This window comes from Lonchura striata, chromosome 10, assembly GCF_050655825.1.
Source record: "Lonchura striata isolate lonStrDom1 chromosome 10, ASM5065582v1, whole genome shotgun sequence".
In the NCBI taxonomy this organism is placed as follows: Eukaryota; Metazoa; Chordata; class Aves; order Passeriformes; family Estrildidae; genus Lonchura; species Lonchura striata.
The window spans coordinates 23,542,810-23,556,483 of record NC_140712.1 but is presented as its reverse complement, the minus strand read 5'-3'; the positions used below and the strand labels follow the sequence as shown (position 1 = coordinate 23,556,483).

The following is a 13,674-nucleotide window of genomic DNA, read 5'->3' as shown; positions in this document are numbered from 1 at the left end:
AACTGAGTGTGCAGCCAGCTGGGCTCCATCAGCATTGAGCAGGCACCGACTTCAGTGAGAAATTGCTTTGTTAAGTCCCATCAGTGGCAGCACACCGACCCCAGAGCAGGGAAACACGGGAGTGCTCCTCAATCCCCACCCCGACCTGAGAGCACTCAGCCAGCAACTGCAGCTCAGCCAGCTGGGCTCCCCAAAAACCACCTCAGCATCCCCTGTGTGATGGCTCTGGGGTCACCTACTGCTCCTCAGAAAAGCTTCCCCACTTCGCCTAAGGGAGCGGGGTGCTCTTCTCACAGGGTGCTTGTAGATCCCAAAATACAAAAAAATAAAGGTGCTGGTCCCACTCCAGACCTGCTGCCACCAGGAACTCTTGGAAGCACCCCAGAACTTTCACACCCCACAGGAAACTGGGTGGGAAACGCCAACAGGATGATCCCTGTGGGGAGCCACTTGTGGAAAAAGGGCATCAAGGCCTTCTCCTGGCTCCTGTTAGCAGCGCCCAGCCGGCGCGGGTGGGGTCCTGGCTCAGTCACCCCTTATCAAAGTGATAAGGAGCCACTTGATAACAGCTCTGCTTTCTACTACTCCCAGCACAGGGCTGGCAGCCGCTCACCGCTGGGAAAACCACCACGGCTGCAGGAAAGAGACTGGGGAACTTCTCCCGTTTCTAAAAGAAATGCCCCGCTCCTAAAAACGCAGCTCAACTCCCGCTGGAGTAAAAAAGCTGCCTCCAGCCTCTAGCGACCTTCGGGAGAAGCACGCCCAGAAGAGAAGTTTCTTTGAAAGAAGTGATGCAAAGCGAGGCAGGAACCCAGATTGCAAAAGAAATAATAAAATCAAAGTTCTTGCCAAAAATAGGAGACAGTCAGCATAGAATCATAGGATGGTCTGGGTTGGAAGGGACATTAAAAATCATCCCGTTCCACCCCCTGCCATGGGCAGGGACACCTTCCACCATCCCAGGCTGCTCCAAGCCCCATCCAGCCTGGCCTTGGGCACTTCCAGGGATCCAGGGCAGCCACAGCTTCTCTGGGCACCCTGTGCCAGGGCCTCAGCACCCTCACAGGGAAGAATTTCTTCCCAATATCCCATCTAACCCTGCCCTCTGGCAGTGGGAATCCAGCTGTCCGTTTTCATTACAGTTTTTGTACAGCCTATTAAATATTTTTTCCATTTCTGCACCTCCGACTCCAACGTGTCTCTGCTCCATGTAACCATTCCCTGCTGACACGGACACACGATCGAGTATTGCTGAAAAAAACCAAAAAACCCTCAACAAGCCCAAACCCACGCCTTGAAAAAGCTCACCTCTGCACGTGGTTAAAAAAAAAAAAAAAAAAAAAAAAGAAGAAGAAGAAAGAAGAAGAAAAAAAAAAAGAAACCCCGAGAATTGCAGGAGCCCCAGATGTCCCCGCGGGTCCGGGGATCCCCGCGGCGGGGACATCCCCGCAGCCCCCCCGAAGCGCCTGCGGCTTTAAGCCGGCGGCGGTGACCGCCCGGCTCCGATACGAGCGAGCCAGGCTGGCGCCAGCGGGATGGAGCCGCCGATTATCGCCCGTCCGGCTCCCGGAGAGCGGGGAAACTCCGCGGGAAGGGGAAAAAGCCAATAAAGAGAAAGCGCTTCTTACGCACAACTGGAACCGCCGGCTCCAGGAGCGGGGGGATGCCCGGCGGGGGGACCCCGGAGCAGGCGCGTCCCCCCGGGCATCCCCGCGACACCGGGGCAGCGCTGCCCCCCGGGCTTCGGATAAACCCAGCACGGGGTCAGAAAGCCCGAACCCCCACATGGGTGCGGGTTTGTGGGGGGGAGGTAACCCAGCTCGCCGCCGCTCACCTGGCCCACAGAGGCGGCTGAAGTGGTAGGGGTTGCAGCAGACCGTGGGTCCGTCGGCGACGCCGAAGCTCTGGCACTCGCAGAGGGGCTTCAGCTCGGCGGGGTGCTGCAGGTCGGGCCAGCGGAACAGCTTGCCCAGGAGGAGGTGCGGGGGCGCCGCCAGGCCCCCCAGGCGCACCTCGGTGCGGGCCACCAGGACGCAGCCGCCGGGCATCCCCCCGCGGGACTCCACCGCCTCCAGCAGGCTGTCCAGCGAGCGCTCCTTCAGCCGCTTCAGCAGCGAGTAGGTGACGGCCTTCAGCTCCTGCTCCAGCACCAGCAGCCGCGCCCGCGCCTCCCGGCCCCGCCGCTCCGGGGAGCCGCCGTCGGCCGCGCCGTCGGGGCCGGGGGCGGCGGCGGGGAGAGGCTGGGGGCCGCCCGGCTCCCGCTCCGAGAAGAGGCAGCAGGTCACGGTCCGGCCGTCGCTCTCCGGCGCGGGGCCGGGGCCGCGGAGCCGGGCCCCGCGCCGCTCCGCCATGGGGTCCCCGCGCGGCGCCGCCTCGCCCGCCGCCCCGCGCCGCTCCTCCGCCTCCCGCAGCAGCAGGCTGCGCGCTACCGCGCGGAGCTCCGCCGAGGGGCTTTTCTCCGCGATCTTGCAGCTGCCGGTGGCTCCGAGGTCGTGGCCGCTCCTGGCGCTCCCATCTCCGCCGTCCCTGTCCGGAATGACGCGGCTCCTCCAAAGTCGCCGCACCAGCCCTGAGCGTTTGGACCTGAACATACGACCCGCGGGCGGCCGGGGGTCGCGTCGCTCTCCGCCGCCCCCCGCCCTCCTCCGCGGGGCTCCTCGCTCCGCCGCCGGCTCTATCTCATCGCAGCCCCGGAGCAGCCCGGACTCCCCGCGGCGCTGCTGCCCAGCGGATCTCCGACGGCCCGCGGCGGGGCCGCACCATGGGGGGGGCGGCGGGGCGGCGCGGGCATAGACGGCGCCGCGGGGGCCGCTCCCGTGGCGGCGCTGGGGCTCGGGCGCGCCGCGCCGTGCCCTACATCGGCTGCCAACGCAGGGCCGGGCGGGGAGCGGCGGGGGCGAGGGCCGGGGGGAGCCCGGGGCAGCGCTCGGCTGCGCCCCGCGGCCGCTCCACCATACAAGGTGGGGAGGAGCGGGGGAAGCGCGCCCGGCGCGGGGGTGCCGCCCGGCGGGGAACCGGCGCCGGGGGCCGCTCGGAGGCGTCGGATCCCTTCGGCCAAAAATAGTATTAAAAAAAAAAAAAAAAAGAGTAAAAAAAAAATTATTAAAAAAAAATAAAACAAAAAGGAAGAAAAAAAAAATATTAAATCAGAAAGGCGAAGAAGCAGCAGAAACAGAGCCCGCAGCGCAGGCCGGTTGTCAGCGCGTCCCTTGTCCGCATCGCAGGGCGCGGCCCCGGTCCGGCGGGTCCCCGCGCTCCGTGCGCGGCTCCCGGGGCCGCCGCCGCCGCCCGCTCGCGCCCGCCCGCCCCTCGCCGGCTTTTGTGTGGCCGGGGCGCGCGCGCGGGGCCCCTCGCGAGCGGCGCCGCCATTGGCTGCCGCCCATCATGTGCCAGTCTAGACACTCCGGCGGCTCCGCGCGGCACCGGCCCTTGCGCAAACACCGGCTCGGGTTTCCGACCCGCTTAAAGCGCCCCGCGCCGCCCCGCGCCCTCCCCGCCGCTGCCGCCCCGCCGCCGGCCCCGCGCGGCCCCGCGGCGGCGGCGGGCGGGGTGAGGGGGGCGCTGGCCCCGCGGGAGCGGCGGCGCGGGGCGGGGCGGGGGGCTGTGGAAGTAGGTCACGGCAGCGCGGGGGTTAACGCGCCCCCCCCGCGGGCCGCGCGCCGGACACACCCCCGCGATGTATCAACTTGTCCGCCGTGGCAAAAGTTCAGGCCCGGCGCGCTCCCATTGGCCCGCGGCCGCGTGACGCGCGGCGCCGCCGCCTCCTATTGGTCAGCGCGCGGCGCGGGCTCCGCCCCCCGCTCCCAGCCCGGCGCGGCCGTGAATGAACGGCGGGGCCGGGGCCGCGCGGTGCCCGCGGGGCCGGGAGCGGGGCCGGGGACGGCGGGGACACGGGGACAGCGGGGACACGGGGACACAGACCCGCCCGGGGCCACCCGCACAGCCGGGGGAGCCGCGGCCTCATGTCCCGCCCCACAGCGCCCGTGGGGAGCGGCACCCGGGGATGGCGCCCATCCCAAATCACCCTTCCCCGAATATGGAATAAATAAATAAATTCCTATGAAACAGCCATTCGCAGCAGAAAAGCGAACGGCGGGGTTGGGAGCAGGGCGGTTTTGCCCATCCTGGTTTCATCCCCACCCTGGATGGATCGGTGGGAAGGTGCTGGAGGAAAATTTGGGACCAACCTGAAGGCTTGGCTAATGAGCAAAAATTCATCTGGGCAATTAATCCCCCAGCAGTTGATCAGTTAAGGGAAAAACACTCAAAACCAAACCAATGAAATTATTTCTACCAACAGATCCTGGGCAACCTGAATGCTTGTAGTTTTTTCTCTTGGAATATTTTGGGTGGCTTTTTCCATACCTGATGGCCAGATTTCTGTCCACATTTCCCCAAACCTGCCCATATCCACCCAAGAACATAATTTAAATCTATTGGATGAAGACTACTTTTTTTTTTTTTTTTTTTTTTCAGCAAATTTAATCAGTGCGTCATCTAGTACTCCATTTAAAATCCATCGGTGCACACCACCAATGTTTGCACCAATATAAACACAGAATGTAAATAGATCTTTTGATTTTGGGGTCACTTCGGCAAAGCTCCTTTTCCCCTGCCATTTTGGGGAAGGGTTTAGGAAATGTGCAGCTTGCCTGGTTAAAAATATAAAACCTCCTACAAAACCTGTGAGGGACTGGCTGCCCCTGACACTGCAGCCACATTTCACCACGGTTTGGGCTGAAATCTCCCAACACCCAACTGTGGGAGGGAAATGCTTTTTTTTCACAGTGCACAGTGGATAGGCATAAAATGTTAAAAAAAAAAAAAAAATCAGCTTTAGACATGGAAGTAAAAACTGGGATTTCCTGGAATCATGCAATGGTTTGGGTTGGAAGGGACCTTAAAGCCCATTTGGGTTCACCCCTCACCATGGGCAGCGACACTTTCCTCTGTTCCGGGTTGCTCCAAGTGTCCAGCCTGGTTTTGGCCACTTCCAGGGATGGATTTCCAACCTTGGTGGGATCCCTGCCCATCCTGAGGCTGCTCCAGAGAAGTCCCAAGCCTTGTTTAAGATCCACAAGCTCACCCTGCCCTGTGTGACCCCTGGAATCACCTCCCTAAACTCAGATGATGCTTTTCTTCCCACCACTGTCTTTCCAAGCTGTCACCCAAATTACAAGACATGCCAAATGTGCAATTACCAGCATTTAAATATATATAAATCTTAAATATAGCACTGCTGGAGCTAAGAATAAGTCATTATTCCAACAAGGAACCTCTCAGCGCTCATCCAACGCTCTGTAATCATGGAGTGTGCAATATGGCAGGAGGAACAATGGGGCTTTCATGGGATCTGGAGCAGGCCAGCATCTCCACGGGCACAGGTATGCAGGAGCAGCCCCGTTGCATGGAATGCCATCCATCGCAGCCCCTGCAACAACAGCACATTGTTCCTGCTCCTGCCCAACGTGGGCAGCCAGAACAGAGCCCTCGATTGTGCCCGCCACAATGCACGGAGAATTTATAGTAATGTTGGTTATTAAAGGATTGCTGCTGATTAACAGCAATGTCCTCTCTCACTGCTTTTTTCTTTTTTGTTTTTTTTTTTTTAAATTTTGCCTGTCATAATAACAAACATTCCTGGGAGATGCTCTGGAACACATCCTATAGGTCTTGGCAGGGAAGCTGGAGAGAAGCTTTTGAAAGGCTGCCAGTGTTATCTGACATGGATCTCCCAGGTATGACAGAAAGCCAAATCCTCCTGGGCCCAAGAGGACTGTGGGTGGCCAGGAGGGCACCGACCTCTTCCCAAAACCAAACTGCAGCTGGGATGGGGGAAAAAAGGGGGACAGGGACCAGCCCTGCCTTTGCCAGCACCCTCAAAGGCATCAGTAGAGCCCAAACCCTGACTGTGGCACTCCAGGTGTTCAGTAAGGAAAATTAATATCATCATTTTCTGCTTCTTTTTAAATTAATCTCTAGTATTTGATACATTCCTGATCAAAAAGAAGAATGCAAAATGAAACACAAAATGAATAATTGACACTTTAATGATGTAGTAGGAGCTCAGCTTGTGGGCTATTTTAATGCCTTGAAAAAGGGGGGCAGATGGGGACCCCCAAGGGGTGGGGAGGGCTGGGGGACACGTTGCACCCCCTTTTCCATCCAGGAATGGGGGCTTGGAGTGTCTGAGCCCAGCCAGAGAAATCACCCCAAACCTGCTGCGCCAGAGCCAGGGGCTCTGCCAAAAACTAAAATGCCTCATAAAATCCTGCTGGTTTTGCTGGAAGCTGATTTTGAAAGGAACCAGAAAAAAAATGTTTTGACAACATCAGAATGTCCCGTTTCCTTTGTTTTCATGACATTGCCATGATTTTCCAGTTCTAACTGATTTTTCATTTTACTCTTGCAAATGTTATACCCTGGGTGGTAACACACTGTGATAGGACCTTGGACCCTCTTCAAAATGGAAAAAGCTAAAATCGGAATGAGGCATTTTGATAAATCCAAAGTATTAAAAAATCATGTTTGAAGAGTTTTCCTCCATGGAGCATTTCCCAACTGCTGGACTCCACACTCCCAGAGCTCCTTGGCATCTTGAAACCCTTTTGGCAGAGATGGGATCTCAGCAGCTCAGGCTGTGCCCCCATCCTGGAGGAGCTGCAGCCTTGGCAAAACCCTTCCCATGGGATGGAGCCACACTTCCCCAACTCTCCTGGGGCATAAAGTCCTGCAATGGTTTCCTTTGGAAGGGACTTTAAACCCATCCAGTGTCACCCCTGCCATGGCAGGGACACCTTCCACCGTGCCAGGCTGCTCCCAGCCCTGTCCAGCCTGGCCTTGGGCACTGCCAGGGATCCAGGGGCAGCCCCAGCTGCTCTGGGCACCTGTGCCAGGGCTGCCCACCCTCACAGGGAAGAATTTCTTCCCAATATCCCACCCATCCCTGCCATTCCCTGTGTCCTGTTCCTCCATCCCTTGTCCCCAGTCCCTCTCCAGCTCTCCTGGAGCCCCTTCAGGCCCTGCAAGGGGCTCTGAGGATTCCCTGGATCCTTTTCCAGAGGAACATTCCCAGACCAGCCCAGAGGCCAGTTCTGCTCTGGCACCTTTCCTCCAAGGGAGGAAGTTTCCCCATCCATCCATCATCCATCCATCCATCCATCCATCCATCCATCCATCCATCCATCCATCCATCATCCATCCATCTATCCATCATCCATCCATCCATCCATCCATCATCCATCCATCATCCATCCATCCATCCATCCATCCCTCCATCCATCCATCCATCATCCATCCATCCATCCATCCATTATCCATCCATCCATCCATCATCCATCCATCATCCATCCATCATCCATCCATCCATCCATCCATCATCCATCCATCATCCATCCATCCATCCATCCATCCATCCATCATCCATCCATCCACCCATCCATCATCCATCCATCCATCCATCCATCCATCCATCCATCCATCATCCATCCATCCATCCATCCATCATCCATCCATCCATCCATCCCTCCATCCATCATCCATCCATCCATCCATCCATCCATCATCCATCCATCCATCCATCCATCCATCCATCCATCATCCATCCATCCATCCATCCCTCCATCATCCATCCATCATCCATCCATCATCCATCCATCCATCCATCATCTATCCATCATCCATCCATCCATCCATCCATCATCCATCCATCCATCATCCATCCATCATCCATCCATCATCCATCCATCCATCCATCCATCCATCCATCCATCATCCATCCATCCATCATCCATCCATCCATCCATCATCCATCCATCATCCATCCATCCATCCATCATCCATCCATCCATCCATCCATCCATCCATCCATCCATCATCCATCCATCATCCATCCATCCACCCATCCATCATCCATCCATCATCCATCCATCCATCCATCCATCCATCCATCATCCATCCATCATCCATCCATCATCCATCCATCCATCCATCCATCATCCATCCATCATCCATCCATCCATCCATCCATCCATCCATCATCCATCCATCCATCCATCCATCATCCATCCATCCACCCATCCATCCATTCATCCATCCATCCATCCATCATCCATCCATCATCCATCCATCCATCCATCATCTATCCATCATCCATCCATCCATCCATCCATCCATCCATCCATCCATCCATCATCCATCCATCCATCCATCCATCATCCATCCATCCATCTATCCATCCATCATCCATCCATCCATCCATCCATCCATCCATCCGTCATCCATCCATCCATCCATCATCCATCCATCCATCCATCCATCCATCCATCCATCCATCATCCATCTCATCCCATCCCAATCCCACTGTGGCCCCGTGCTGAGGCTGCATCTGCTGCCTGTGAGGGTGAACTGGGGCCGAAACAGCCAAATTGCTTAATTATCCTCCAAATGAAATATCCTCCAAATTCCTCATCACCAGGAAGGAGGAAGAAGAGGCAAAATCCAGCCGGAATGGGCCAGGCACGGTGTTTCACCGGGAATTCTTGGGAACGGGTTAATGGGAGCTGCGCGAGGCAGGAGCTGCTGAGTTTCCAGGCTCTTCAAGGCCCTTCCCACGAGTATCTGCTGTGGGTGGGGACAAGCTGACTCACAGTTTCCAGGGCTGTAGTAACATTTCAACACCCGGCGCTCCAGCCTTGGGGACTGATGGCAAAGAGCACATTCCCAGCAGAGTGGTTGGGAAGCTTTTTGACAAAATGTTTTCTTGGGTCAAAAAATGTCACTTGGGCAAAACCAGATTTTTCTTTTTTTTTTTTTTTTTTTTTGGTAGCAAAGTACCAGTTTCCATGAAATGTTGCTTGGAAAAGTTTTCTGGGAGTGAGCCTGGATTTCTGGTCAAACCCACAGAGGTAAAATTATCTCCCCAGAGGTCCTTGGGGGGGTGATGGCCTCCATTCCTGGTGGTGCCCATCCCAGGAAAGGTCCCTTGCTTGGAGCAGGGACATGGATTCTTTAAATCCCTTCTAGGTGGAGCTGGGCCAAATTGTAAAAAATAATTAAGCAGTTTCTGAGGGGAAAAGAGTCTGACTTTAGCACTGGGGAGGAGAGCCTTGATCTGAGATAGGGAGCATTGGGTTCAGTTCCCTGGATTGGCTCATGACAAACAAGGATTGAACCACGAGTCAGGCCAGTGCCACGAGTACAGGATCATCCCCCGTGCTGCTGCTTTCATTTTTAGGAAAACAAACTCAAGGCATCCCAGAAAAGCCCTGCTGCAATCCAAGGAAAGCATTGGTGCCTCCAGCTTTGTAGCACAGGAAGAGTGCCTTCATCCAAACACAATGCCAGCCTCCACAGAGAGAAAAGCGGGGCTTTTCTCCTGAAAAAAAGATTCATTTCCATTTTTCCCAAGGCAGAAGAAGCCAGAGACACCCTGTGGTTCTTGCTCAGTCACAGGGTGAAACGTGAAGCAGGAGAAGCATCTCCTGTCATTCCCAGTGGTGCTGAAAATCCCCTCTGGGGAGTCCAATCCTCCCCAAGCAGCCTTGGGCACCTTCAGAAAAAGCAGAATCAGCTCAGCAAGGCAGAGAAGGATGAAGGGCACGGTCCTCCCAGTACTGGAGGAAAGATGGAGAGGGGACTTCTTACCAGAGCCTGGAGTGACAGGACAGCAGGGAACTGATTAAAACAGACAGAAGTGTTGGGTTGCATATTAGGAGGAAGTTCTTTTCTGGGAGGGTGGCAGGCCCTGGCACAGGTGCCCAGAGCAGCTGGGGCTGCCCCTGGATCCATGAAGTGCCCAAGGCCAGGCTGGATGGGGCTTGGAGCAGCCTGGGATAGGGAAAGGTGTCCCTGCCCAGACAAGATAAGATTTAAGATCCCTTCCAACACAAACCATTCTGGGATTCTGTCACATGAAGAGGGGGTCAGGGAGGAAAAGTCACCTTCAGCACCTCCGAAAATGATGCAGCCTCTGAGGCTCCTGCAGGACAGAGAGGCCCATGCTGAGTCCAGCCCCTGCGTGCATGGAATTTGGGAATTTGGACCATCTTCCTCAGCCTCAATCCTTCCTTCCCCAGCCTCAGAGGGACCAGCAGCTCCCAAACCCCTCCTGTCCTGCTCGGGATGCAGGAGCCCAGCTCTGCCACAAGAACCAGCTGCACTGCTCGGGTGGGAAGGGAAGTACAGCCAGAGGACATCAGAAATCACACCCCCCTAGCAGACACCAGCAGTTTGTCCTTCCATCAGCTTTTATTCAGCAGCTCGTGGAGACAGTCTGCCTTTCTGGAGCCTTTTCCAGGCAGATAACACCCAGTTCTGAAACTGCCCTTGACGTTCTTGTTGGCTTGGCTTTGGTGAATTGTCATTTTTGAGCTGGAAAGGGACTATTTGAGTAAGAAAAACAGCTCTGTGTGCTGCCACCGTGCTGATCCAGCAACAAACTGTGTACCATGCCAAGCCCAGTGTCCCCAAAAGAAGTAAATCTACCCCTGTCCATGTTTACCCATACAATTTGCAAACATAAAACTAGAAGTTCCCCAGCGGGATAGGATTAAAAAAGGGATTATTCTATTTGGAGCTGGTCCAGAAAGCAAAGAGAGTATATATAAATGCATATGTTTATGTCCAAAATGGATTTTAACTGAGGTTTGTTGTGTCCAGTGGTGCTCTGCTAGAAGCAGGAGCTAAAAACACAGTGAGGCTGAAGGAGAAGGAAGGTTGAGGAAGACACCAAAGCAGATCTGAGAAAGGTCAGCCCTAAATGGCAACCTGTCCATTTCTGCAGTAGTTTGCTCTCCTATTTATGATGGTATTTTCTGGGAAGAGCTGGCCAGAGCCAACTAGGGCAGGCTTGTAAAAAGATAATTTTTCTCCCTTCGAAAACACAAAGACAGACAGACTGGGCTGCTGGCTTTTCTCCCTGCCCAAGATGTGCTGCCCTGGGCAATTTGTTGTGTTGCAGCAGCTCTTTGCTGGAGTGAGTGGCGTCTGGGCAGCTTCAGAGCCGACGCCAGTCACTCCAGTAAAGAGCTGCTTACCACAGCTTTGGTAAATATTTTCTGCAGTGCTGCAGCAGCATCTCACAGAGCAGCACTGTTATTTCGTAGGCATCTCCAATAATAACTCCGAGAGGAGCAGCCACAAGACATCAGCAAAAGCTGCTGCCACTGACCAGAACTTTGGAGAAGCAGGAACAGAAGTGGGAAGAGAATAGAAATAGGGATTGAGTCAGTGGCTGGAGAGGCAGCAAGGGGAAATTGAAAAAGGCAGGCTGCTAAAGCTGGTCCTGGGACACGGCTGTGGGATCAGCACACGCTGGGCTGCTGCTTCCCCGGATTTCTCACAGCCTCTCAATGGGGATGTGAAAATCATGGGGGGGAAAAGAGAATATTGGCTTCTCTGTTGTGAGTCGACCAAAGGTAGCCAGAGGCACTCGTTGCTGAAGCACCACAGCTCCATCTCTTTTTGTGCTGAAACTGCGTTTGGAGTGTCCCTGCTGGCAGCTGCCTGCAGCATCTCCAGGGCTGCTTTTCCAGCAGAGAGCAGGATTAGGGAGGAAAGGAGCTGAGCCTGGAGTCACTGGCACTGCTGGGTGTGACTGAGAGCAGATCACCCTTGAACAGACACTGGGACACAGCAGGACCCACTTTGGCCCAGCAAACACCCAGCTCACACACCCAGCACAGGAGCAGGCTCTGCTGAGAGGGCAGATGGGGGCTGGAAGCCAGTCAGGCCTCCAGGGGATCTTCTCCATTCCATTGCCACACCACGGAATGAGAAAACCCCTCTCTGAGCTGGCACCCCCAGGCTTGGCCCTTCTGTTCCTCCAGCTCTGCTGAGAAGCCGTGTCTGTCCAGGAAAACGCTGGCTCTGACATCCCAGGCTCTTGGGAGAGGATCAGCAGCAGCAGCTCCTTCCCCAGGGCTCTGTGGGTGCCAGCAGCACCCATCCCTGCTGCACAGGGATCCTGGCTGCCAGCACGGCCACTCCTGGCCATGCCAGGCAGCTCTGGGCTGCAGGTGCCCTCTGCAGACCCTTTCCATCCTCTCGGAGCCAGGGCTGGGCTTTTCCATGGCTGGACATGCATTTCTGACACTAAACCCTGGTGTTTTGGTGAGCCAAACCCTGATGTAACATCTGTCACCCCCACCCCAGACAGGTCCCAGCAGAATCCTGACCTTGATTTCCCTCCTGAGGTGGGGCATGGCTGCAACACCTCACTGCCCAGCCTGACCTGGCACGCTGGCTCTTGCCCACCCTTCCCAAAATCCAGCCTGGCTCAGGGATGCAAAACTGACCTGCTGTGTGCAAAGAGCTCCCCACAGCCCAGCAGGCCATGCTGGGGTGAGGGAAGAGGATGGAGCCCTGCCCGGAGCAGGCACTCGACAGAAACTTCATTTTTTAGAAGTGAGTGAGGTTTAGCTGCCAGCCTCTTTGTATTCAGCTGGGAAATGGTTGATGCACAGCGAGCAGATGTGCTGAACCCAAACCAAACCTGCAACGAGAGAGGAGGAGCGTGGAGAGCTCAGCTGAGAGGCTGCAGGAACCAAACCCCAGCAATTCTTGTCCCACTTTTCACGGGACCTTCCCTCTCTTCACTGAGCTCCACCAGCCCTGTGCTAGGCACAGCAGCTGCTCAGCACCAGCTCAGACAAGGGAAATAAATGAATAAATTCCCAAAGCCTGCTCAGGACAACGTTTTTGGCTGCTTCTGCCAAGCCCTCCCAAAGCTGCCTCCAGCCGAGGGCAGTGCCCATGGCAGGGACAGTGACCCAGCTGCCAGTGCCAACCCCCAGGTGGGACAGGAGGACAGAGGGACAGTGGCCACCCCAACAGGAGCTGTTCCCATCATCATCAGCCAAACAACAAACGCTCCTCGTGCGGCCATAAAGCCAGGGTGGCATTTTTATTAGCTGAGGTTTCCTCCTTTCTTTCTTTTTTTTTTCCCCCTTCTCCTCCTTTTTTATGGCCTTATCCACAAATGCTGAGAGCCAGAGGGAATTATTTGTTGCTTACATTAAAGCAAGAAGCCCTCAGACCACAGTGCTACAACCACTCCCCCTATCATTATTTTCTTCTTTTTGGATTTATATGAAGTTCATTATTAAACCTGAGCTAACACAGACATCCTAACAAGGCACCCAGTGCTAATAACTGCTAAACAGCATTGTTAATTATTGTAATTACAGCGTTTAATTGATGATATTAAAGAGAATACTTGCCTACTTTTCCAACAACAAAAAAAAATTCCACAAATGTAGCTTATTAACACGGATTCTATTCTTATTGGTAAAACTATTGTTAGATTTCAAAGAGAGCAAGTTTGGTGCATAAACAGCACCAAAAAAGACAGCATTAAAAAAATGGCTCATGCTGGGATGGTGGGGCACGTTCCCAAACTGTGGTGTCACTTAGCTGGGATGGGGATGGAGAGAGCTGAGCAAAATGAGGAATTCTGTCCCTGAAACCTGGCAGCAACAGCACTGGTGGCTTTTAGGAGGGGCATAAATCCACATATTCCCTAAAAATTTGGATGCAGGCAGGTCCGTGCAGGCTTGGGGAGCCAGGATCACCTCTCCAAAGGGTGGTTGTGTGCAGTAGGAGGGAGTGGGAATGGCAGGAAGCATCTCCAGGCTCCCCTGGACCATTTGGGGGTCCAATATGGGCCTGGACTCC

At 55.1% G+C, this 13,674-nt stretch overlaps 1 protein-coding gene across 2 annotated transcripts in view; it reads right to left on the bottom strand.

Annotated features, from left to right (window-relative positions):
* Positions 1–3,306, bottom strand: part of SMAD6 (SMAD family member 6) — a 42,309-nt gene extending 39,003 nt beyond the window's left edge. Inside the window, exon 1 of one of the 2 annotated variants that reach the window (XM_085589028.1) lies at positions 1,835–3,306. In XM_085589028.1, the coding sequence (XP_085445154.1) occupies positions 1,835–2,591 (757 nt within the window). In that variant the 5' untranslated portion in view covers positions 2,592–3,306. The remainder of the gene's footprint in view (positions 1–1,834) is intronic. The other variant, XM_085589027.1, reaches the window with a different exon arrangement.
* Positions 3,307–13,674: the final 10,368 nt, after the last annotated feature.